Source organism: Leptonychotes weddellii, chromosome 10 (assembly GCF_054177405.1).
Source record: "Leptonychotes weddellii isolate Sample4059 chromosome 10, ASM5417740v2, whole genome shotgun sequence".
In the NCBI taxonomy this organism is placed as follows: domain Eukaryota; kingdom Metazoa; phylum Chordata; class Mammalia; order Carnivora; family Phocidae; genus Leptonychotes; species Leptonychotes weddellii.
In genome coordinates this window covers 16,281,930-16,306,438 of record NC_138378.1, presented here as the reverse complement: position 1 = coordinate 16,306,438, position 24,509 = coordinate 16,281,930, and the positions used below count along the sequence as shown (strand labels likewise).

The 24,509-nt window shown below is 41.7% G+C and overlaps 1 protein-coding gene across 6 annotated transcripts in view; it reads right to left on the bottom strand.

Moving 5' to 3' along the window:
• The window catches only part of CHD6 (chromodomain helicase DNA binding protein 6), a 196,162-nt gene that overhangs the window by 103,010 nt on the left and 68,643 nt on the right, over positions 1 to 24,509 (bottom strand). For all 6 annotated transcript variants that reach the window (XM_081832767.1, XM_081832770.1, XM_081832768.1 and 3 more), the window contains 2 exons: positions 11,950 to 12,097; positions 9,998 to 10,147 (listed from right to left, as the gene is read on the bottom strand). In XM_081832767.1, the coding sequence (XP_081688893.1) occupies positions 9,998 to 10,147; positions 11,950 to 12,097 (298 nt within the window). The remainder of the gene's footprint in view (positions 1 to 9,997; positions 10,148 to 11,949; positions 12,098 to 24,509) is intronic.

The window sequence follows — 24,509 nt, the reverse complement described above, 5'->3', positions numbered from 1 at the left end:
GAATCATGGAACACTACATCTAAAACTAATGATGTAATGTATGGGGATTAACATAAGAATAAAAAAAAAAAGAGAGAGAGTGCATACACCTGTGCATGAGTAGGGGTGGGGGGATAGGAAGGAGGTGGGAGTGGGCGTGGGGGGAGGGGCAGAGAGACAGGGAGAGAGAATCCGAAGCAGGCTTCAGCTCAGCACAGAGCCCAACATGGGGCTCAATATCATGACCATGAGATCATGACCTGAGCCAAAATCAAGAGTTGGATGCTTAACCAACTGAGCCACCCAGGCGCCCCATTCTGCTTGATTCTTAAGCACAAGTAAGGAAAGGGGAAGAAGGCAGTTGACTGTTGCCTGTCTTCCCCCATTACAGTATAAACCTTCTGAGGGCAGGGATTCCTATTTGTTTTATCCACTGCTATAGCTAATACCTTGAAGAGGCCCAGCAGCAGTGGGTGACAAGAAATGCTTGTCACTCTGAATGCTAAATACAAGCAACAGGGAAAGAGAGGAGACACATGAGGGAATAAAGCATCAAACTCACTAGCGTCACAGACTGGAAATGGTTATTATTCTTAATCTACATCACTTAATCAAAAATTCTCCCCCTTCTCCAGACACTTGGATCTATCTAATACTGTCAGGACGGCTAACAGCAAAAGGCCAGAACTGGGTGTACTTTCTTAAGCCGGAAGATCACTACCCCAACCTTGCAGCCAACAGAGCTCTGACTGTGGCAAGTGGGCCGTGAGCAAAGAACAGGTGTTAGGTTAAGAGAAAGTAGATTAATGAACCAACTTCCTTCCTAACTTCCTATTTCATTTCCTTCCTAAATTTCTTTCATATTATTTATTGAGTGTCTTTTATGTTTCTTCACTGGTCTTACAGAAAGAGATGAGCTGTAGTCTTCATCAGCAAGGAACTACCAGATATTGCTAACAGAACACTTTAAAAGTTATTAAGCTAAGGCATACTTACAGTATATAGAGATCTCAAGTGTACAATCGATGAATTTTTACATATACACATATACACTTGTATAAATACCACCCAGATCAAGTTACATAACATTTCTGACATTCTGGAAGACTCGTGCCCCCATCGGAAGTAACCACTATTCAGACTTCTACTGCCATTGATTGGTTTTGCCTATTACTAAACTTCATGTAAATGGAATTATATAGTATGTGGTTCATTCTTCTGTATTTATGCATAGTATTTTGTTGCATAAATATACTACCATTTATTTATCCATTCTACTGTTGAGGAATATTTGGTTTGTTTCCAACGTTCATATAAATTGTATGTCTTTTGGGGGACAAATGTACTCATTTACCTTGGTTATATACATAAAAGTGGAATTACTAGGTTATGAGGTAGGTTGTACATTTAGTTTTAATGAATATTGTCAAAATTTTTTCCAAAGTGATTGTAACAATTTTTACACCCATCAGCAATGTATGGGAGGAGTTCCAGCTGACTTGATATTGTCTTTAAAATTTTAGCCATTCTCATGAACATGTAGTATTATCTCTCTAATTCACATTTCCCTGATAACTAAGGATGCTGAGCATCTTTTCATATGCTTATTGGCAATGAAGGCAACCTCTCTGTGAAGGTCCTGCTCAAGTCATTTGCCTATTTTAAGAAGTGTCCTTTTTTTTTAATTTGCAAGAGTTCTTTACACACTTCTGAATAAAACTCCTGCCAGTTATATAGATTACAAGTATTATTTATCAATCTATGATCTGCCTTTTGATTCTGTAAATTTGTCTTTTGATGAACAGAAGTTCTACATAATCTACCTTACCAATCTTTTCTCTTACGTATTCTTGTGTCCTGTTTAAAGAATCTTTTGCTGCTACCAAGGTCATTCATTAAGCCACATAAAGTAATTTAAAATTTTCTTGTAGCCACATTAAGAAAGTAAAAACAAACAGATGAAATTAATTTTAATAAATATATTTTACTTAAGCCAATATATCTAAAAACTTATCATTTCACTATGAAATCAATGTAAAATTATTAACGAAATACTTTATATCCTTTTTACATACTAAGTCTTTAAAATCCAATGTGTACTTCACACTTAAAACACATCTGAATTCAGACTAGCCGTATCTCAAGTGCTTCATAGCCACATGTGGCTAGTAGGAGTCCTACTGAGCAGTGTTCCTGTTTTGTTCCATTGGTCTACTTGTTCTTCTGGCAACACTACCATGTCTTCATTACTGTAGCTTGATTATAAGTCTGCATTATAACTTAGTTTTTTTTAAAGACTGCCTTGGCTATTCTAGGTCTTTTCTGTTTCTAATTATTAACTTGTATCAAAAGACACCCTGCTTAGACTTTGATTGGGACTGAATTACCAACATCTTAACAATACTGAATACCTGAACGTTATGTATCGCTCCATTTATTTAGGTCTCCTTTCATTTCTTTCAGCAATGTTTTTCATATAGAGAGGGCCTGGGTATCTTTTGAGAGTTATTCTAGGATATCTAGTATGTTTGATGATGTTACAAATGACATTTTACAGTTTTCCTTTCCTGATTTCATGTTGTTAGTTTATAGAAATAAAAGATGGTTTTGTATATTGCCTTTGTATCCAAAAATTTAGATAAATCCACATTTCTTAAGGCTAATGGTTTGCCAATTCTGTTGAATTTTCTATATACAGTCATGTCATCTACAAATAATGAATCTTACTTCTTCCTTTCCAATCTTTAAACTTTTTATTTCTTCATTTTCCTTACTGCAGTAGCCAGGACCTGCAGTGCATTTCTGAATATAATGATAATAGCGTAATTTTTTTCTTATTCCCAAATTCAGGAGGAAAGTATTCAATATCATACCATTTAATACAATGTTAGTGCTCAGTTTTTATTTAGTGGTTTTTCAGTCTTTGGTTTTCTACAGTTTCAGATATGCCTGAGTATGGTTTTCACTTTTGTATTTTTCCTGCATGGAAGTTATACCTGATGTTGAATCTACTGGTTGATACCCCCCATCAGTTTGGGGGGGGTGGGTCTTGGCCATTAATTTTATCTTCAAATACTCCTCTTCCCCATCTCTCCTCCATGCCTAGGATCTAATCAGATATACATTACACCTTTTCACTGCACCCCAATTGTTTCTTATGCCTTGTTCTGTTCTTTGCATTCTCTTTTCTCTCTATGTCTCAGGTTAGACATTTTCTATTGACTGTCTTCAAAGTCACCAATCTTATCTTCTGCTGTACCTAATCTGCTTTTAAAGTCCTCCACTGTGTTCTAAGTTTTTAAATTGGAATTTTCAATTCCAGACTGTTGATTTGATTCTCTTTACAGATACATTTCTCTGGAATTCGTCACTTTGAAACTTTGTTGCCCAACTTCTTTTATTTTCTTTCACATAGCAATCACAGTTATTCTAAAGTTCTTTTCTGCTAACTCCAATATCTGGATCATTTAGGGTCTGCTTGTATTATATATATTCTCTTGCTTTTTAGTCACATTTTTTCCTGCCTTTTCAAATGTCCAGTAATTTTTTACTTATGGTAGATCTTATGAATAAAGGAACCATAGCAGCTCCAAACAATATTTTCCACAACTGTTTCCTATTTTCTCTTAGACAAACTATGAGAGGGGGTGGTCCCTTAAGTCCAATCAGAGACTGAATTGGGTCAGGGCTGTGTTACTGTTAAAATTCAGTCCATCTCTTGTTTTACCCTGTTTCTTGAACATCAATCTGCTCGAGTCTGGCAGATCTTTTTACTCCTGAGCCCTGGAGTCTTCAATCCCAAGCAGGTTAAAATCTCTCTTAAGGGAGAGTCCGTTTTTCTATAGTAGGCCCATCCCTTTAGTGAGATTTTCCCTCTAAGTACAGTCTCATGGTACACAGATTGAAATCTGCCTTCTGGACGAGCCACTAACTTCTTGGGCTACCCCAGAATTCAACAAGTCTCCTGGGGAAAGCCCGTTGCTTCGGGGATTCCTCTAGTTTCCAATCATCTCACCAGCCCTGTATACTCCATCACCAACAGGGTCAGATGGTTTCTCTTCTACCCAGAGTAGTCTGTTTGCACCAAACCTGATCCTCAACCCATGCCCAGAATTGAGGAATGCTTCCAGAGAAGAAACAGTCTATAATTGTCAGCTCATCTAGGAATAGTTCTCTGCTGTCTGGAATTTTAGTTCATCTAATTCTTGTTGCTTCCACAGATATCAGATGTCTTTAAAAATATATTCTTTGCAATTTATGGTTTTTCTTTTCCTTGTAGTGAGTGTTACCCTGCTATGACCTACTGTATCTTCCCTGGAAGTAGGAATCCTCCCGTATCAACTCTAATTTCTGGAGCTCCCTAGAGCCTACTTTTTACTCTTTTCTATCTATACTCATTTCCTGCTGATCTTGTCCAGTCAAGTGGTTTTAAATATGGGCTACATCATGACAACAGCCAAGTTTACGTATCCAGCTCAGAACCTCCCCTCAATTCACACACTCATGTATCTACTCGTTACTTGCCATCTCCACTTGATTACCTCCGAAGTATTTCACACTTAAGATGTCTACAAGAAAAGTCCTGCTAGCCTAGCCAACCTCCCACCCCTACTTATTCCACCTGCAGTTTTCTCCCATCTGAGTGACAGGGAACTCCATCCTTTTTGGTGTTCAAACCAAAAATCTTGGTGTAATCCTTTTTTTTTTTTTTTTTTAAGATTTTATTTATTTGAGAGAGAGAGAGAGAGAGCACAAGTAGGGGGAGGGAGAGGGAGAAGCAGACTCCCAGCTGAGCAGGGATCCTGACACAGGGCTCAATCCCAGGATCCTGGGATCATGACCTGAGCCTAAGGCAGCCGCCCAACCAACTGAGCCACCCAGGTGCCCCTCTTAGTGTAATCCTTGATTCCTCTTTTCTTTCCACATACCATGTCTGATTAGCCAAGAAATCATGTTGGCTCCATCTTCAAAATATGTCCAGAATCCAGCAATTTGTCACCACCAACACTGCTTCTACCCTGGTCTAAACCACCTTAATTTCTCACCCAGATTATTCCCAAAAACCTTCTAACTAGTTTCCCTGCTACCACTCCTGCTCAACTAGTCTATTTGCAATACAACATTCAGAATGGCCCTTTTTATTATGTCCCTCTTTTGCTTTAACTGCTTACAAGGCTTCTCTCTTAACTCAGAGTAAAACCAAGGATCTTTCAAAGGCCTACAAACTCTGCTGGATCTCACCTCCCACCTCCTGTTACCTCTTAGGTCTCCCTGTGTTTTCCTCACATACACTGGCAGCCTGTGTCTACCCCAGACACTTTGCATAGGCTATTCCCTCTGCCTGAAATGCTCTTCTCTCCCTCATGACTCCCTCGCTCCTTTACTTCCTTCAATTCTTTGCTCAAATGTTACCTTTGTGAGGCCAAAAAGGACCACCCTATTTAAAACTGCAACCCTCATTCGTCAATTCCACATCACTCCTCTTCTGATTTTTTTCCATAGGACTTACCACCATGAAAAACTACACAATTTTATTATATTTTTGGTTTATTCCCAGCCTCTACCTCATTACTGCCACCCTTTGGAAGCTCTGAGCTTCACCGTTTGGCCTTCTATCCCACGAGTTTCAAAATGCAGCAAATGTGAGGGAGAGAGCACGTGCATGGGTCATGGTTTTGCAGGCTTCCTGCTCCATTTGCTTGGTTCCCTCTGTGAGAGCAGGGATTCTTGTCTCTTTTGTTCCATGAGATTATCTCCAGCACAAAACAGTCCATGGCATGTAGCAGGTGCTCAGTAAGTATTTTTGAATAAATAGAGATTTTGTAATACAACGTGGTTGTAATAGCATAAAGCAAGTGCTATGGGAACACAGAAGACAGGGCACTGAGTTAGATCGCTGTTAACCGGCATTAAACTCTCATAATTGCTGACTACCTTTCCTACCTACTCTCAAGTCTGTATAACCCAGACTAGCCAGGGAGCATTCATACATGTACGCACACACAATGAAAGGAACAAAGACCTCTTCCTCACTACCAGATTGCTTCGAACATTCTTATTCCTGTCTACTATGAAGAATAGAAGAAGATGGTTTTTAGTGGTAGGATTCTGATGGCTATTTGGAGTTTTTAAGCAGGACCAGCCAAATCCAAGGAAAGACTAACACGTGGACAACAAAGGACAGAACTTTACTCTGAGTAATAAAAAGACAGAGGGCTTCAAACATTCTTCACCATAGAACATTTTCTAGTAAAAAATTAAGGAATTTGAGATAAAATTTCAATTTATCTTTTGGCACTGGTTAAAGAAAGGGGGATGAACACTAGCATTAAAAAAAAAATCAGTGGTTATCATGAAAATACTGAGAGCAGGTTTTGCCCTATCCTAATAAAAGGAAAAGGGAATAGCATTTCCAAAATACACATCAAAGTAGGAAGGAAACTAGAGAATTAGGACTTTTCTAAACAGAGATTGTGCATAAGCATGATCATATGTGTATAAACACTCAGTGTATACAGATACACACAGATATAAACTAAATCTGCTTGCCAAAAACAACTTCCATAACAACCATCTGTTCTCAGCTACTTGGAATTTTCTCAAATTATCCTTCAAAGAAGGCCATTTTAATTCATTCTCTTTCATGTCAGAGACTCATATAATTTAAACTTTTTTTCCTTAGGGAAAATTTCAAAAATTTCCAACCCAAGTTGCCCCCAACCTCAACCAACCACCTGATTTATTTCTACTTAGGTAAGCACATGGGAGAGGCTCTAGCAAGAAGCAAATCACTTTTCAAATCACCAAGTATTTACTGAGTGTCATGGAGGGTGCAAAAGTAGCATCGAGTGAGATGGCCAGTCTCAGGGGCTTACATTCATGCAGGGAAAGCAAAATAAAACATTCTTCTTAGAAACGTCCCAGGGTAAATTCTAAGTGGTGTGACGGTAACCCGAAGTCCAACAAGAGTGCAGAAAGCAAGAATAGCTTGGATTTCACAGAATAGGTGAGGTTTTAATTGGGCCCTAAGGAATGATGGCTCATAAGAAGACAACAAGCAGGAAGGAAAGCTGAAGTGAATCCAAAGGATGAAAGAATGAGTCCACAGGAAAACAGGATGCATATACGGAACACTAAGTAAACAGTCTTAGCAGAGCAAAAGCATTACACAGAATGAAGAGGGGAAATAAATGGGGGTAAACAGATAGTGTGTGGCCACGTTTTTAAAAAAATCAGGCGGGGAGGGGGGCCCTGTGTGGTTCAGTCGGTTAAGCGTCCAACTCTTGATTTCAGCTCAGGTCTTAATATCAGGGTTGTGAGTTCAAGCCCTGTGTTGGGCTCCATGCTGGGTGTGGAGCCTACTTAAAAAAAAAAAAAATCAGGCAGGAATTTTGATTTAATATAGGAGTTAAGAAGCAACCACCTTAGAGCACAGAGCAGGGGCACTCCCCCCACAGCTCGGGGGAGCTGGGGGGTTCCTGAGGAAGGAAACAACTGGGCTCAGCCTGCCAGGCACAGCAAAAGGCCAGGCAACAGAGGGCTGGCTGCAGAGACACCGAGTGAGGCACAGGGACGGCACAGGGAATTGAAGCCTCATCCAAATTAAAGTCCTCTGTTCTAAAAGGCAAAGTCACATAAGCTGCACAAATTGTAGAAGGCAGAAACTGAGATAGCCTTGTAAAAATCTATACACTGTAAATGTGCAACAACTGCAAAAGTTTGTCTCTGTTCCAGGCACCAACATACGTCTGACAAAGAATAAGAAAGCAAAGAGTCACAGTCAGGATGGAAACTTATTTCCTGCCGCAGAATCCCATATCCCAGTCTGGGTACTGTCCTCCAGACTCCAAAGCAGGGCTGTGCTACCATGTCAGTCCTGGGCTCCAGTGAATCATGTGTAAAGATGTTTTTAGCAACTCACCACCAGATAACAATGCTGAGGTTGCAATTTGGGGCTGGGCCAGGGGCCAGGGCCACAGAACCGGGCAGAGCATGCTGATAAGACACAGCACAGAAATGCAATGAGGGAGCAGCAGGGCCTTTCTGGTGGTGACTCCACACCCTTCTCTGCCTAAGCCAAAGGCAGCAAGCAGGTGGACACCCATCCAAAAGGCCTCGGGAGAAGGACACAAGAAAAAGCCTCATCTTCTTCAACTGCTTTTCTGTGCCACTGGGCACTGAGGATTGTCTGGAATCCTAGATGAGATTCATGGCTTTCAGACTTTGCATCAGCCTGGGAAATCTGTTCAAACCTCACCAGGAAGCCCCAAACATAAACCAGATGCAAGTGGAGCAGGAGGTGCAGCAGCTAGGGGCTCTGCGGAGCACGGAGTGGGGCCCGCTCAATGCCCTGCAGGCTGTCTATCCGCCCTGCCTGCTGGGCCAGGCCTGGGCCACAGGGGCCAGATCCCCGTGCTCGCCAAACCACGTATCAGGCCTCTTTCTGCCTAAATTTAGTGCCAATTTTTGAGGCATAATTAATACAAATTCAAATTCTACCTATGTTTCACCATAGATTAGCTCTCTTGTTGTACCCTGAAGAGGATAAAAAGAGCCTTGTTAAGATACATAAAATTTCCTGAATTATTTCTGTCAGATCAGCTAATGCTGCCGTTCAGGTACCAGGAAAGAAGTTATAACAACAGCTGAAATATAGTTAACGGCAGGCTAAATGACTACCAGGAGAAAATAAATTCCCTTGTAGTGTTTTGATGACCAAACCAACCATAACATGTCCAAGGAAGGAAAACCCATTCCGGAGCAATACAATCCTAGCGCCTCACAGCAGTCTTGCAAGGACTACTCTTAACTATCTGTGTGAAGAGTACTGCACTGACCGTACATGAAATTGCTAGTCCTATTAAGTGTTGTGTTCACTGCTTGGATAACTCTTGGTTGGCAGAGAGCCCTGAAATCAACTCTGACATGCTAGCCACTGGTCACCCATGACCTGGATGGTTCTGTGCCTGTTTCTTGATTGCTAGAACAGGGACAATGACCCCTGCCCCTAGCTCCTTTCCATGCAAACACAGAGTGAAAGGGTATGTGAAATTACATGAAAATGCTTTAAGCTGGAGGCAAGGTGGCTTAAAAAGATAAAGTATTATCGGCTTCAGTAAGCCACCCTCGTGCCCAGGAGGAAGGACAGGTATTTGTGCTCTGCCACGCATGCAGAGCGTGAATTCTGCCAAGTCAGCGACACTGATTCCGTAACAACAGCCAGGCTGTGTCCCAGAATGTGCTGCTGGCAAGGATGCCCCTCCGATATGCACAGCCTGTTTCTTCTTTTGCTTCTAATGTCTTCTCTGTCAGCTCCTTGGCACAGACCTTTTCAACATTTACCTCTCTTCCTTCTAGCGTCTGGATATCAGGTCCCTCTTCCTCCTTGAAACTGCTGCCAATGGAAATCCCTAAAGTGCAAATAGGGCCATCCTGTTTCTTCTCTGCTTGAACCCTGACCTCAGTGCCCCCTCCCCCCCTACCATTTGATCTGCAGTATAAAAGCCAAATACTTTAGCTAATATCTAGGCCCTGCATAATATGACTCTTCCTACCACTCAGGGCTCATCTCCCACCACTCCTCAGATCAGACCCCAGCATCCAGCTGAGCTTGTCTGTCTATCATACCACAACCCGCAGTACCATTCAGGCTGTGGGCTTTAGTTCACGTTGGAAATGCCTCTTCTAAAATCCTGACCTCCCCCCTTTCCTATCCATTTCCGATTCTGTGTAGTCACTGTATCTAGCACGTTCTTCTTCTCTTTTTTTTGGAGAGAGAGTGGTAGGAAAGGGGCAGAGGGAGAAGGAGAGAGAGAATCTTAAGCAAGCTCCACACCCAGTGCCACACTTCACTACCCTGAGATCATGACCTGAGCCAAAATCAAGAGTCAGACGCTTAACTGACTGGGCTACTCAGGTGCCCCTCCCTTTTAAAGATTTTTTTAACTAACCTCTACACCCAAAATGGGGCCATAATGACCGTCCAGCCAAGGCCAGCACCCCAATCCAAAGGCCATACCTCTGCCTGCCAAGCCAGTGTAGAAGCCGAGAGGGCGGATGTCCGGCCAGCCCCGAGAACAGCGATTGTTTCCCCATCGTCATCTACCACTTTGAAGTCCAGGTCCTCGTTGTATTTTCTGCGCTTCACCTGCCGTCCTGAGCGTCGTTTCTGCAGGGCAAACATACCCATCAGAGAGACGCTCTGTGAGTCAAAGGCAAAAGCTTGCACGGGAAAGAATACACTCATCTACACTCACTAACATGCATGGGAGGCCTTTCCTACTTTACACAAGAGATCTTCCTTAAACACAACTCTTTTAAGAATTAAATTCACTCAAAATGAAATCTAGCTGAGGGAGAGGTTCCAAATTGCCAAGATCCCCTGAGAAGAAGGTACATCTAGTCTCAGAATCCAGTTGAGATGTGTTTTGTTCATCAATGACAGTGACTTTTTTCTTCTTTCTGGAATCAATTTCTATTCCAGTAAAACAGGGATGGGAAGTAAACTCCATCATCTTTCAGATCCCTTCCAGCATAGCTGGAAGCTCTGACTTTAGGGAGATAGAATTGTTTTGGTTTTAGTCAAATTCACCATACTTACCATATATTTCTTTAAAAACTAAGTAATATCAATTTTATTAAGACTTACTTTGAGAATCTCATACCACTCCTTGAAATGCAAGGAGACATCTTAACTGTGACAAAACAAGATTCATGAGTCACCATCTGAGGACTCATCTATAATTAAGTAACTTGTGACCTTGTAGAGAGAAAACATCCTACAACAAAGCAGCCCAGTGGCTTTCCTCAAACAGAAGAGCACATGGTTCGTCTCATGTACACATCATATCCAAGCAGCAGAAACACTTCTGGGAACCATTCCCCAGCTGGTTCTCTCTCCAATACTTCAACCTTAAAGAGCAAAAACCAAAACCAAACACTACCTCCCTTATTTTTTAAAGCATACATCCTGGGCCTCTCTCTGTGTTCCCACTGTGTTTCTACACCAGGTCACCTCTACATTTAATTTTACCTGAGGGATTCCACATGAAAACCTGCCCCCCAGTCCCATGTACAGATCACCATCCTGGAAACACTCAAACCCCTGCCAACTCCCATCAACCCGCCATGCCCGCTGCTCGGCCCATCAGGACACCTGACAGCCACTAGCCTGAGCTCACAGGCAGTGAGGGGGGTCTCTGCTCTGACACCCCAGACACTACTACTTATTACCACCGTGACATCAGATGCTGACACTTTCCTACAATGAAGACCATCTAGGAATCTATGAGGGTTCAGAGGATACTTGAAGGTGCGGTAGCTGGATGATGTTACAGGGCCCCGTTGCAGCAGCATAACCCAGATAAACTGTTGTGGATATCCGAGGAACAGCACTTTCAAATATCAGAACCCCTATCCAAGACAGGATGCCTCAACAGAGGGAGGAAATTCCTACCAGTCAGTCATGGGCTTACTTAGGCATAGTTTTAGAAATCTCATTCAGGTGGGCAACTCCTTGTTTCCATGTTTAGCCAAACTTCCTTGACTATTCTGGCAAAATTAATATAGACATCTCTGACTTTTCCAGTATCTGGGATTATGCACTAGCACTCTGAGCCCTAAAAGCATTACCTACATGGCAAGTCAGGCCCCTCAAGCCTTACCCAGAGTGCCCCACAATTCTGTTTTCCATATTCATTCTTTCTGCAGCCTAATACCATGCTCCTTCCCAAGAAGGAAGCAAACACCACTAAAACAAAACCTTGGGAGATCATTAGTATAAGGATCAGGATGTTATGGGAAAAAGTCTGTGGTCTTCGGTGCTCCACCCCCGCAACAGTGAAAGCCCAGCCCGCGTCTGTGCACAAGGGGTGTGGCCTGGAGATGGAGAGAGAAAGGCAACAGAACCCACGTCAGCGAGATCTGTGTGGCAGCCATAACCTCCAGCAGGGCTCCCGGTCACAGCTGTACCTGGCTGTCTGCAGACTCAGTGGACTCCTCAGGACTCCGCAGGGATGAGTTCGGCAGGCCCTGATCCAGCTCTAAACTTTCCACTGTGGTTTCACTTTTCCTCTTTCCTTTCTTCTTTCTCTCCACTGGGGTTGGTCCTTGCTCCTTGCTACAAGGAGAAATTCAGAATTAAAACTCTTGGGCAGTTTTTAAAACTAAGTTCTCACGTGATGAAACTTACGGTATCACATCCTGGAACTCTTGTCCTAGGGTAGGCTTTAATGGGGAATCTACAAGAGTTTCTTCCCAGAACTACACAGAAATATGGGAGGAAATACCTACATGGCTTGATGCAGAGTTCACTTTTTTATACCCTATCATGACTATTTTGGCTATGATTAATGTGGTAAGAAATAAAATAATATGAACATCTCCAACAACCTCACTTTCAGTTTATATGTCTTCTTTAGTAACTTTAATTGCTAGATATTAAGATACTGAGAATCAATAAATTTTAATCTCCCTTTAAGTTACATGAGAAGAGACATTTCCCTAATCTGTCACCATCCTCTACTGAAAATGGTCTACATAAGACTCAGAGTTAAGTTCTAGGAACTCAGAAATGAAAACAATACTGTCCCTGCCCTCGAGGAGGTTACAATTCTGAAAACCCTACAGGCCACCTAGAGCCATAGCCCAGGGCAGTAGTTGAATGCCTCCTGAGAGAGGAGAAGACAGGCAAAGTCTATCCATCCTGCATGGTCCTGCTAAGATGGCAACACCTCTAAAAAGCTCTTCTTTTTCTTTCTTTCTTTTTTTAAGATTTTATTTATTTATTTGACACAGAGAGAGAGAGCAAGCAAGCACACAAGCAGGGGGAGCAGCAGAGGGAGAGAGAGAAGCAGGCTCTCTGCTGGGTGGGGAGCCTGATGTGGGGCTCGATCCCAGGACCCTGGGGTAGTGACCTGAGCCGAAGGCAGACGCTTAACCGACTGAGCCACCCAGGCGCCCCTAAAAAGCTTTTCCTGACCCTCCTAGCTGATAAAATCTCTTTTCCATATTTCCAAAGCACCTCAGCTGTGCTTTGCTTAAGGTACTCAAACTCAGGGCACCTGGGTGGCTCAGTTGGTTAAGCGACTGCCTTAGGCTCAGGTCATGATCCTGGAGTCCCGGGATCGAGTCCCGCATCGGGCTCCCTGCTTCCCCCTCTGCCCTCTTCCCTCTCGTGCTCTCTGTCTCTCATTCTCTCTCTCAAATAAATAAATAAAATCTTTAAAAAAAAAAAAAAAAAGGTACTCAAACTCTGATCTTTCACCAAAGTTAGTCATTAACTATGACATCAGTCTCAGAACCACACGGAGGGAGGATCCTGTGTAGTTGCTCCACAAATAAGTGGATAAATATTTTATATGTCTCTGATCTCTCCTACTAGACTCTAAGTTCCTAGAGGACAGCATGTACTTGATTAAGGTTTGTACCCCTCACAGTGAGCAGTTTTATGCTTTATACATAGTAAGCATCCAATAAATGCTTATTGAATAGATGGATGCATCAAGATCACTCATCATTGGGGAAATGTGGGAAAATGCAACTGAGCAGGGATGTACATGGAACAGCAATTACAACAGTAGTAGTAATACTAATTATGGCTACTAGTTATACAGCACTTACTACATACAGGTACAGCTCTCTAAGTCCCTCACATGGATTACCTCATTTAGTCTTCACATCAATCTTATACGGCAGATACTATTCCTCTCCTCATCTTATCAGGAAGCACAGTGAGGTTCAGTTAGATTTCCAGGGTAATATGGCTAGTAAATGGTGAAGAAAGGATTTGAACCCAGGCATGCTCTTAGCCACCCTGGCATTCTTGGGGAATGGAAGAGTGTGTTAAGCACACATCTGTTAAAGGACAGTCTGCATGGCTGGATGACAGGGCAAGTGAACAGAAGCACTAAGGAATGGAGCTGCAAAGAAATTCGTATATACCAAGCCAGAGAGTTTTGACTTCATTCTGTGTGACAAAGGCCAGATGGCAAGCCCAGGCAAGAGGAAATGAAGACTTAGGCTAAATATAATCAATGAAAACTCAAAGGTGAAAATCATTTAAAAGGTCCAGCAGAAATACAACCAGTAAGTGTGAGCGAGGGACAGAATATGGAAGATGAGGAAGGAGCCAAAATCACTAGCATTTTCTATCAGGTGTGGGGGAAGAGAGAGAAACAGATGGCCTTGTTAGAGGTGGGAAACCCAGCATGATGAACTTTTGTCAGGAATACCAATCCGTGCTGACTGCTGAAATCAGCCTGCCTCTCTCTTGAACACCCTTCACTACTCATGGACCCTCAATCAGGTCAGCACAAATAGTACATCCTCGATTTTCCGGGCTGAAGACTGGCTTGCCTACCTACCAAGAAAATTCTTTATGAAAATTACTTTGGTTCAACCTGAGGAAATGAAATTCAAGGGGTCTTGCCATTTTGGAGGATTATAAATTTCAATAAGGGACTTGTATTCTCAAACACGGAGGAAAAAACAAAGATTTTACTTATCAGTTCAGAAGAGGAGACACAGGTGAAACAGTTTATAAAGATTCTAAATTTTCATGGGATATTTATGTCATGTTATATAGCTTCTCACTAAGAAAACTGTATAGCAATTTATGTTCTATAAAGCACTTGTGTGTTCTGTGTCTCTTTTCACTGTTAACAACAACAGTCTCATGAGGGAGTCAGGGCAGGTAAATGAACCTCATATTCCAGATGAAGAGACAGGTTTAAAAGCAGTAAAGGTCCCAAAGTCAGCAGCAGAGGTCCACACTCAGCTCGCGTGACCCACAGCCTGTTGCTTTTAACACCATATTGTGTTTTCTGGCTTTTTTTAAAACCCTAGTCTCCCTTTTAATGAATATAAAAACTTTAAATCTCCTTTAATGTTATTTGAATCTCAAAATAATGACCAAAAGAATTAGCAACAAAATATTCCAATGACCCAAATACAGAAAAATAAATCTACAAACCCATAGTTGTTGACAGTTTTTTAAATGGATCTCTCAACAAAAGAAGGTTTGTGCTTAATTTTTTGGACACAAATTTAAAGATAGCTGATTAATATACTAAGAGTCACCATAACAATCACATGCTCAGGGCCCTGTTTAATCTTCTGTAAAATCTGAAATCCTTTCTCCCAACAACTGAAATCAATTTATCTATCTACTAAATATAACTTCATTATATTAGAACACTTTGTCTATATGTTTAATCTTCATTATATGTATATATTTATATATATACTCAGAACTACTCAACTCACACTCAAACTCAAACTCAAAACTAAACCAAGCTCAAGCCATAATTAAGGAACGGAACCTCCTCAAAATACGAATCTTTACTGCAAGACTTTACATATTTTGGGCGCCTGGGTGGCTCAGTTGGTTAAGCGACTGCCTTCGGCTCAGGTCATGATCCTGGAGTCCCTGGATCGAGTCCCGCATCGGGCTCCCTGCTCAGCGAGGAGCCTGCTTTGCCCTCTGACCCTATCCCCTCTCATGTGTTCTCTCTCATTCTCTCTCTCAAATAAATAAATAAAATCTTTACAAAAAAAAAAAAAGACTTTACATATTTTATATTTGCCTTCCATTTTTCAGAATCACATTAAGTAATGAGTGTAAGGAAGAGTTACTGAGGCACTTCCAAAGTCAAGCTGGGACACTACTAGATTTTCCTCGCCAGAAGCTGGGGCCAGTGTAGAGTAGAGGGAACACCTTCTCAAATGTGTTGGTAAAACAGGAAAATGACTGGTGAAACCTGCTTGCTTATCTGTGGGTAAGTAAGAAGATACTCTAGCTGGGAAATCTTCAAAGTGATTTTCTGTAGGTTACCTTTGGCAACAGAATCAATTTTGAGTTCCAAAAATTCTTCTTGGAACTTTTCTGATAAAGACAAGTATCAGGAAGAAAAGATTCTTTGTACGCTTATAAATGGGATTTTCAAATAGGACACAAGAAAATATCACCAAATTTATTGTCCAGGAAGATTAGATGAAATGTGTTTTCTCCCTCTTTGGAATAACTTTTGAAAACTTTATGCTTGAGTTTTATCAAATGAAGACATTTAACCTCCAAACTGCTCTACCTACAGATGGATTTGGTCCATGGATGCTTGTTTGCTCTCTGAAACCCAGGTTCTTCAAAAATAGTGGTCAAATAATATGTAACAAAACTACATATGTATATACCCTTTGAACTAGCAATTCCATTTATAGGAATATACTCTAAAGATACACCTCCAACGATATGAAAATATACACGAGTGAGGTTACTCACTGCAGCACTGTTTAGTAATTGCAAATTAATAGAAACTACCTACATAAAGAAACAAAAGTGAACAAATTCAGATACCTACAGTAGAGTACTATGCAGCTGTAAAAACAATTAAGAATCCTACACGCTGATGTGGAATGATTTCTGAGATACACAGCTAAGTGTGAAAAGCTAAGTGCAAAATGGTGTATTATGCTACCTTTTGTGGAAGGATAAAGGGAAAATAAGAAAATATATCTATTTATATTTTAAAAAGAGGGGCACCTGGGTGGCTCAGTCAGTTAAGTGTCCAACTTGATTTCAGCTCAGGTCATGATCTCAAGGTTGTGAGATCGAGCCCCACATCGAGCTTCATGCTGGACGTGGGGCCTGCTTAAGATTCTCTCTCTCCCAGGGCACCTGGGTGGCTCAGTCTGTTAAGCAGCTGACCTTTGATTTCGGATCAGGTCATGATCTCAGGGTCCTGGGATGGAGCCCTGTGCCAGTTTCCACGCTCAGCTTAAGGATTCTCTCCCTCTGCCCCTCCCCGCCACATTTGCTCCCTCTCTCAAATAAATAAATCTTAAAAAAAAAAAAAAAAAAAGATTCTATCACTCTCCCTCTAAAAAAAAAAAAAAAGAAAAGAAAAGAAATAAGGATGCCTGGGTGGCTCAGTCGGTTAAGCATCTGCCTTCAGCTCAGGTCACGATCCCAGAGTCCTGGGATCGAGCCCCACCCCCACATCAGGCTCCCTGCTCAGCGGGGAGCCTTCTCCGCTCTCTGCCTGCCACTCCCCCTGCTTGTGCTCTCTCTCTGGCAAATAAATAAATAAAATCTTTAAAAAAATAAAAATAAAATAAAAAGAATTACAGGAGGAACATACCAAAAAACAATGATTATCCATAATGGATAGGTGGGGGGAATGGGTTGGAAGGGATACGGGAAACGAATGACTTCTCTGAAAGTATCTTTTTATAAAGATTTGATTTTTGGAAGCATGTTTAAGTTCTACATAATAAAAAATTTAAAAAGGTGAAAAGCTTAAACAAATCAATCCAAGTATGTCCCCCCCATCCCCCCACATTGAATAGAGGGGGAAAATCTCATTAATTTATGAACATAGTAGAGTTGACCCCTGAGCAATACAGGGGTTGGGGCACCGACTCCCTGTACAGGCAAAACTCCCTGTATAACATTTGACTCTTCAAAAACCTAACTACTAGTAGCCTACTACTGACCAGAAGCCTTACTGATAACATAGTCAATTAACACATATTTTGTAGGTTTTATGTGTTATATACTGTATTCTTAAAATGAAGTGAGCTAGAGAAAATGTTACTAATAAAATTTTAAGGAAGAGAAAATACATTTACAGTACTGTACTATATTTATTGGAAAAAATCTGCATATAAGTGGACCCATGCAGTTCAAACCTGTGTTGCTCAAGGGTCAACTGTATTTGACTATATACTTTCAGCTTTTGGAGCAGTGAAAAAATCCTGAACTTTTTGGTAGGCATATGGGTGAAGCAATTTTGAAGCCATTTTAGATGTGATATAGGATTAAGCAAACGAGTAAATGTGTTGATGTGTTGATGTGAGGAGCCGGGGTTCTCACTGAGGAAGAGGGAAGATGTAAATATGAAATGCTGTAAGGCAAGGAAGATAAAAGGGGATGATAATAGGGTATCTAAATTGGAGGTATCAGCATGGACTCAGATTTTCTAAAATAAGCATATACATGAACACATGCATATAAATGTGCATACATGTATTATGGATATATTATGCATGTGTGCATATAGGTGTGTGTACATATGTGTGCACATGTATGTGTATTTTCCCCCTTGCTTTGACAACTGAAAGAGCCAAAAAGTGAAGATGCCCCATTAGCAATGTGCACACTCAGCACTCACAACTTGGTTTCTAATACCAAAGTTCCTTACAGAAATAGCCGATTCCAAGGCTGAGGTAGGGAAGATATGAGATGAGCCTGAAACATTCTTGCTATGTCAGAAAGTAAGGGAGTGCTAAAAAAAAATGAAGGCAGCATGGCGAAAAGACATAGGAGTTAACCTGAAGAGCTATTGTGGGTCAAAACTGGGACCATCTGAGCACCAAAGTAACTAAGGACAGTAATGAATTATAGAAGCTGAGAACAATAGGAATCCATACCAGTACTGGATAAATAATGAATAAATAAGGGAGAAGGGAGGGCTCTTGCTTACTAAAGAGCCCAAACGGTAAATGCAGAGGAAAGGTGGAGTTGGAAAATCAATTTGTAACCACTATAGGAAAGATGAGTACAGTCCAGAACCACCAAGGAATGCTAAATCTAGGGAGAACAATGTGAAGATGAGCAGGATTTTTGCATGATCTTAAAGTGTCTCCCCACAGATTGCTAATAAGTTGCAAGTACAAAAGCAGTAACTAGACAATGGTTAGATAAGAAAATGGCCTCACTCTTACGAAAGACTCATGGGAGTACTTAGGGATAAAAAGTCATGATATATGCACCTTATTCTCAAATGGTTCAAGAAAAAACATAAATATTTATTTTGATATATACCTATCCCATGACTGAAGTGGGCAGTGTGTTTGTTCAGCATTTTTTTGCTGATAACCACTATGGACCTTCCAGACTACAAAAGTGAGCAGAAGGTCAGGCTGCGCTACGGCATCCTATTCCTTATACCACAGTGACTGATCCAGGGATGGACACATGACCCAGCCAGGCCAACTTAGGAGACCCTCCTTAAAAAAAAATTAATTTTTGGCAGGATTGGGTAGGAAAACGAATCTCTTTCCTCCTACAACATAAGGTTGTTAAGCTGTGAGCCCATAATTGCAGGCAGCCACAGTTCAACCTCCAGAAGAAAAGCAGTTGCAAAGGATGCAGCTGACACCCAGAAAGATATAGGAGAGGATTGGAGGCAAAGAGCACTGGCGGAATCCTCAACTGTACTTCCCGGTCTGATTCTTCAAGTCAGTGAACGCTTTGTTACTTTTTTTTTTTTTTTTAACTGAATTCAAGTTGGGTTTATGTCACTTGTAACCAAGGGAGTTCTGTATAATACAAAGACCCAATACTCTCACCACTTAATGGCATTTGGGGCTAGATCAAAGCAATTTCATTTTTATAATCTTTTCTAGGTTTCAGAGTTAGAACAAACTAACTTGCAAGGACAGAAAGAAAAATGGCAAACAAGACTTTTGAGGCTCAAAGCACTTATTTTTAGTCGAACTTGATTTTATAATAAAACACATATCTACTAAATTTAGAGAAAGCATCTATCACATATTTATGACACGCAAGACACTTGCAATATATAAACTGTACCACGCACACAGGACGACTATCTGATGTAACTAACAAGAGTTGATGAGGAGGCCTCACCCCAAAGCTCTCCGGCTGTCTTCTATACAGCTTCATCAGCCAAGAAGATTTTCTACATCTTTACTTTCTGCAACTTGTATTAGGAAAAGAAGCAATTTGGGGGCCTTCTGAATAGGAAATTACATTACAGTAGCTACTTACAGAAAATTACATGAAAGCACTAGATAGACAAGACTTTCTCAAACTTTCCTCCCAGCCTCATCTCCAGTCCCCAACCTCCAGGTTTCTTTGGTAGAACTGAGAGTTAGAAACTGAGCACTGGATCTGAGTATGAGGAGAAAGATCTGGTATGTGTCACAATGCTGTTCTACTAGGAGTTATTTATTACTCTGCCCCCATAGATTCCAGGTATTAAAAATTTTTATCCATCAAACCCCATTATTTCAAAATAACTCATCATCCCATTTCTAAATTAAACCTTATAAAAAATCCATCAAAGTCAGCAGGAAAAATCAGTTATTGCCACAGGGAGTTGCTGTAATTCCCAAATTCAGAACTGAAAACAGCACATGATGCCAGTTACCGCCTTCACAGACATGCACGTGGCTGGGGGTACAGCCCAGGAACTACTTCTACTCCAGGAACATGATCTTTAGTGGATTGCTCTTGTTTAAAATGAATGAGGTTGAGGGGCACCTGGGTGGCTCAGTCGTTAAGCGTCTGCCTTCGGCTCAGGTCATGATCCCAGGGTCCTGGGATCAAGTCCCACATGGGGCTCCCTGCTCAACGGGGAGCCTGATTCTCCCTCTCCCTCTGCCCCTCCCCCTGCTTGTGCTCTCTCTGTCAAATAAATAAATAAAATCTTTAAATAAAATAAAATAAAATAAAATAAAATTAAATTAAATTAAATGAGGTTGATAATATAGGTGGCTGGTGAGACCAAGCCTCAGCCCTGAATGAGAAGCTTGGCCTAGAACTCTGCACACACAGGGAGCTGCCCCTCTTGCCCCTTTTAGGGTACTGGCAGGGAAAGGCAGAGCAACTAGCCCTAAGTCCCCTTCCTGTCAATGGGAGTCTCCACGTGGGAGCCCCAGACCATCCCCCAGGGCAAACTGCTCAATTTCTTTAGAGTAACTACCTGATTTCGGCCTGGAGCTGACAAGCCGTATGACCACTCATCCCATAGACAGTCCCTTCATCAGTCACCTCCACTTCTGGCCTGCCTCCCATCCCTTCTCCAGGGCTGCCAGGTCTATTGTGAGGAAGAAGCATTTCTATCTCTGCTACAAAGAGCTCCTGCATGTTGGGATCCCCCCACAGCATTTATCCACCAGCATGATACAGTGATGTTCCTTGCCCAGAAATTCACAACATCTCTCATCTTTAAAGATTTATTCCCCTCCGTCCTTCCTGTCATTTCGCTATCATTTGGTTAGGAAGTGAAAATAAAAGTATACTTGTGGCCATCTTAAAACTAGTAGCAACCCCCACCCCCACCATCTCTGAAAGTGATTTGCTATTCACCTGACCCAGAAAACCCTACAAAATCATGCAAATCAAGAGGTTCAAATCTTCGTGTTCCCTTTAAGAACACATGTGAAACTGCCCAGGCCATCAAGGGTACGCAGATCCGAAAAGCCCCAAGTATCCGACGGCCGCGCCGTACAGAAGCAGTTGGGAGCTGATCCGGAGCTACAACGGCAGAACTGGTAGGCGTGCCCAGGCCAAAGAGCGGGGCTGCACACCGGGGTCGGGGGCCCACAAAGAGCGCTGAGTCTTTACCCCACAGGCTTAAAAATGTGCAGGGTTTAGATGCAGACTCTGGCCATGGTGCACACCCAGGTGAACAAAGGCCCCAAGATGCGGCACAGAATTTACACAGTTCATGGTCGGATTAACTCGTACATGAGCTCTCCCTGGACACTGAGATGATCCTTACTGAAAAAAAGCAGACTGCTCCTCAACCAGGAGAGGAGGTTGCACAGAAGAAAAAGATATCCCAGAAGAAACAAAAACTTATGGCCATAAAATAATAAATAAAATAAATGCAAACAAAAGTAAATACAGCGAGAAAAAAAACAGAACTGGAAGCCCTCTGGCCCCCAGGACATTTATTTAAATGTCTTTTGGTCTTTTTGCTTTAAGTCTTTTCTTATCTACTAATTCCTTTAATACCTGGCTCAGTTCTCACCACTTCCAAGGGACTGACTCTCTGGACCACAACTGAAACATTCTTAATCTGCAAATCCTTTCAGTTACTCTGTATATAGTTATACTAGGTTCTTTCACTTGTTTATATTTTTGCCTGTTTTTGGAACACTCGCAAGACTGTTTCTCTAACGCGTAAAGCTCCTCTGAGATAGGGAGGACTACTGATGACACTTCTATGACACCTTCCTTCCTCAACTATCCCACTCCCATCAAAAGTACTCATAAATAAAGCAAGGCACACAAGAGGCACTAAAAATATACTGAAAAAAGAAAGAAGCAGGTATTCATCAAGCATTATTATTTAGTAAGTGTTTCCTTTCAGAATCAGTAAAAGCCCACTATGTACCCAAGCCTAACTTAAAAGCCCTGGGGAGGGCGCCTGGGTGGCTCAGTTGGTTAAGCAACTGCCTTCGGCTCAGGTCATGATCCTGGAGTCCCGGGATCGAGTCCCGTGTCGGGCTCCCTGCTCGGCGGGGAGTCTGCTTCTCCCTCTGACCCTCCCCATCTCATGCTCTCTCTCTCTCTCTCACTCTCTCTCTCAAATAAATAAATAAAATCTTAAAAAAAAAAAAAAAAAAGCCCTGGGGATTACAGAGTAATAAGCATTCCAGGTGCTCCTAGAAAAATAGGAATGGAGACTTAGTCCAAAGCTTCAGAAGTGGGTCTCTGCCCTTGTCATTCACATTTCCTCCCTACTTCACATAAAACCCAGTGGGTTTCAAGCACATGTCTCTACTCAGAACTTGTATGTCTTCACATTTGTCTTCTTCCTTCTAATAATTGGTCAGAATATAAAAACAAATCCCCCAACAGAAAGAATGCCAACACACTCTTGAGCCTAAGTCCAGCTCCAGACGGTTTCAGGAGTACTGTGTCAAGGACGGGTCAAAGACCAAATATTAGAATAAGAGATGAGACTGGTATTCTTATCACTCAGGAACGTACAAGGGTTTCAGGAGCTCTGTGCCAGGAACCAGGGCAGAAACCAATACATATTTATTACTTCATAGGGCTCACCACACCATTCATCTCTTTTCCTCTATTTGGATGTTAAATATAAAAATGTAAATATGCTCCATTTTCCCAGTGATCTTTTATCTGTTTCTCAAAGGATGGTCTAAGAACCAAGTATACTTTAATTACCTGGCAAGCTTTTGAATTTGCAGATTCCTGGGTCTACCTCAGACCTAATAAATCACCCTCTCTGGGGATGTAGTCTGGAATCTACTTTTCTAACAAGCTGTCCAGGTGATTCCTTAGGCACAGCAAAGTCTGAGCATCAGAGATCCAAGCAGATGTTCCTCCACTTAGGCTAGGTTCACTGATCAGTTTCTTTCTTTCTTTTTTTTTTTTTTTAAGATTTTATTTATTTATTTGAGAGAGAGCAAGAGAGAGCATGAGCTCTCTCTTGGAGAGGCAGATGGAGGAGAACCAGACTCCCCAGACTCCCCACCGAGCAGGGAGCCCAACAAGGGGCTCAATCCCAGGACCCTGGGACCATGACCTGAGCCGAAGGTAGATGCTTAACTGACTGAGCCACCCAGGTGCCCCCAACCAATCAGTTTCTTGACTTTCAAGAGAGAGAATATAAACCACTCTGACATGTGTGGAAATGCCGAAGCTTATGCTCTGCCTTCAACAAAATGAACACCAACACTCAAGACCCTGGCTTACAAAAAACAACCTCCAGCTCAATCAAAATGCTCAGCTCCTGATTTAAGAGAGCGCAGCCTAAAAGGCCATCAACCTACTCCTCAGGCACTCCTCCCTAGATGTGGAGTAAGAACACCAGATGGCCTCACACACACTGGAATGGGTCATCTTTCCTGCTCACCAAACCATGCTTTAATGCCATGAAGCTAACATTTACTAAATGCTATTTCAAGAAATAAAAATATGAAATTCATAGGCACATAGAAGCATTTGATCCTAAAACTGTTGCTGAGGACAGAATCCATTACATCTTTTAAGGTTCCTTAATGAAAAATTCCTTTGGCCTCCCTAATTAAGTGCCAAGGTGCTTTCCTAATACCAAAGCATTTTCCCAAAGCCTTATCAACATTATATGGCCCCCCAGGATCGGACTTGACACCTGCCTACCTTTCTGATCCCCTTGCTGCAGCCATACAGGCCCTGTGTATCTACATATGGATAGGTCTGTGTATATGTTTGGATATACATGTGCATGTGTATCTTTGTCTGTATGTCTTCTTATGCCGGTGGCCCCTTCCTCTTTGGGAAAAGGTACTATAATTAAAAAACTGCAAAAGCAATTAATCTATACTAAGTGAAATTTACATATCAGAGTCAGGGAGATGACAGCCTAACTTGGCTTCCTGGAAGAGCTTTCTTGCTAAGTTTTATACAATAAGGAAGTGAATTAAGCTCCAAGATAATTTGAAGGGAAAGGAAGAGATGATAGTTTAAAAAAAAAAATCTTCTCGCCTTTCTTACTTGGGCATTTTGGACTTTTATCCCTTATGCAGTAAATGAATATTCATCATTGTTGATGTCATCCTTGAAAAGGAAAATCTGTTAGGCTCAGTCGCCTGTTTAGAAGAAGAGACATGTTCGCTTATCTGCTTGCTGCTTCAAGTGCAAGAGAAGCAGCACAGGAAAAAGCTGGAGCCACCTTATAGTCTTTAGAGGATTAGAGGACACTGTGGAGTGTGCAAACTGAAATTCTACAGAAGAAGGGCCACTTCCTACAAGTAAAAAAACAATTTCTCCA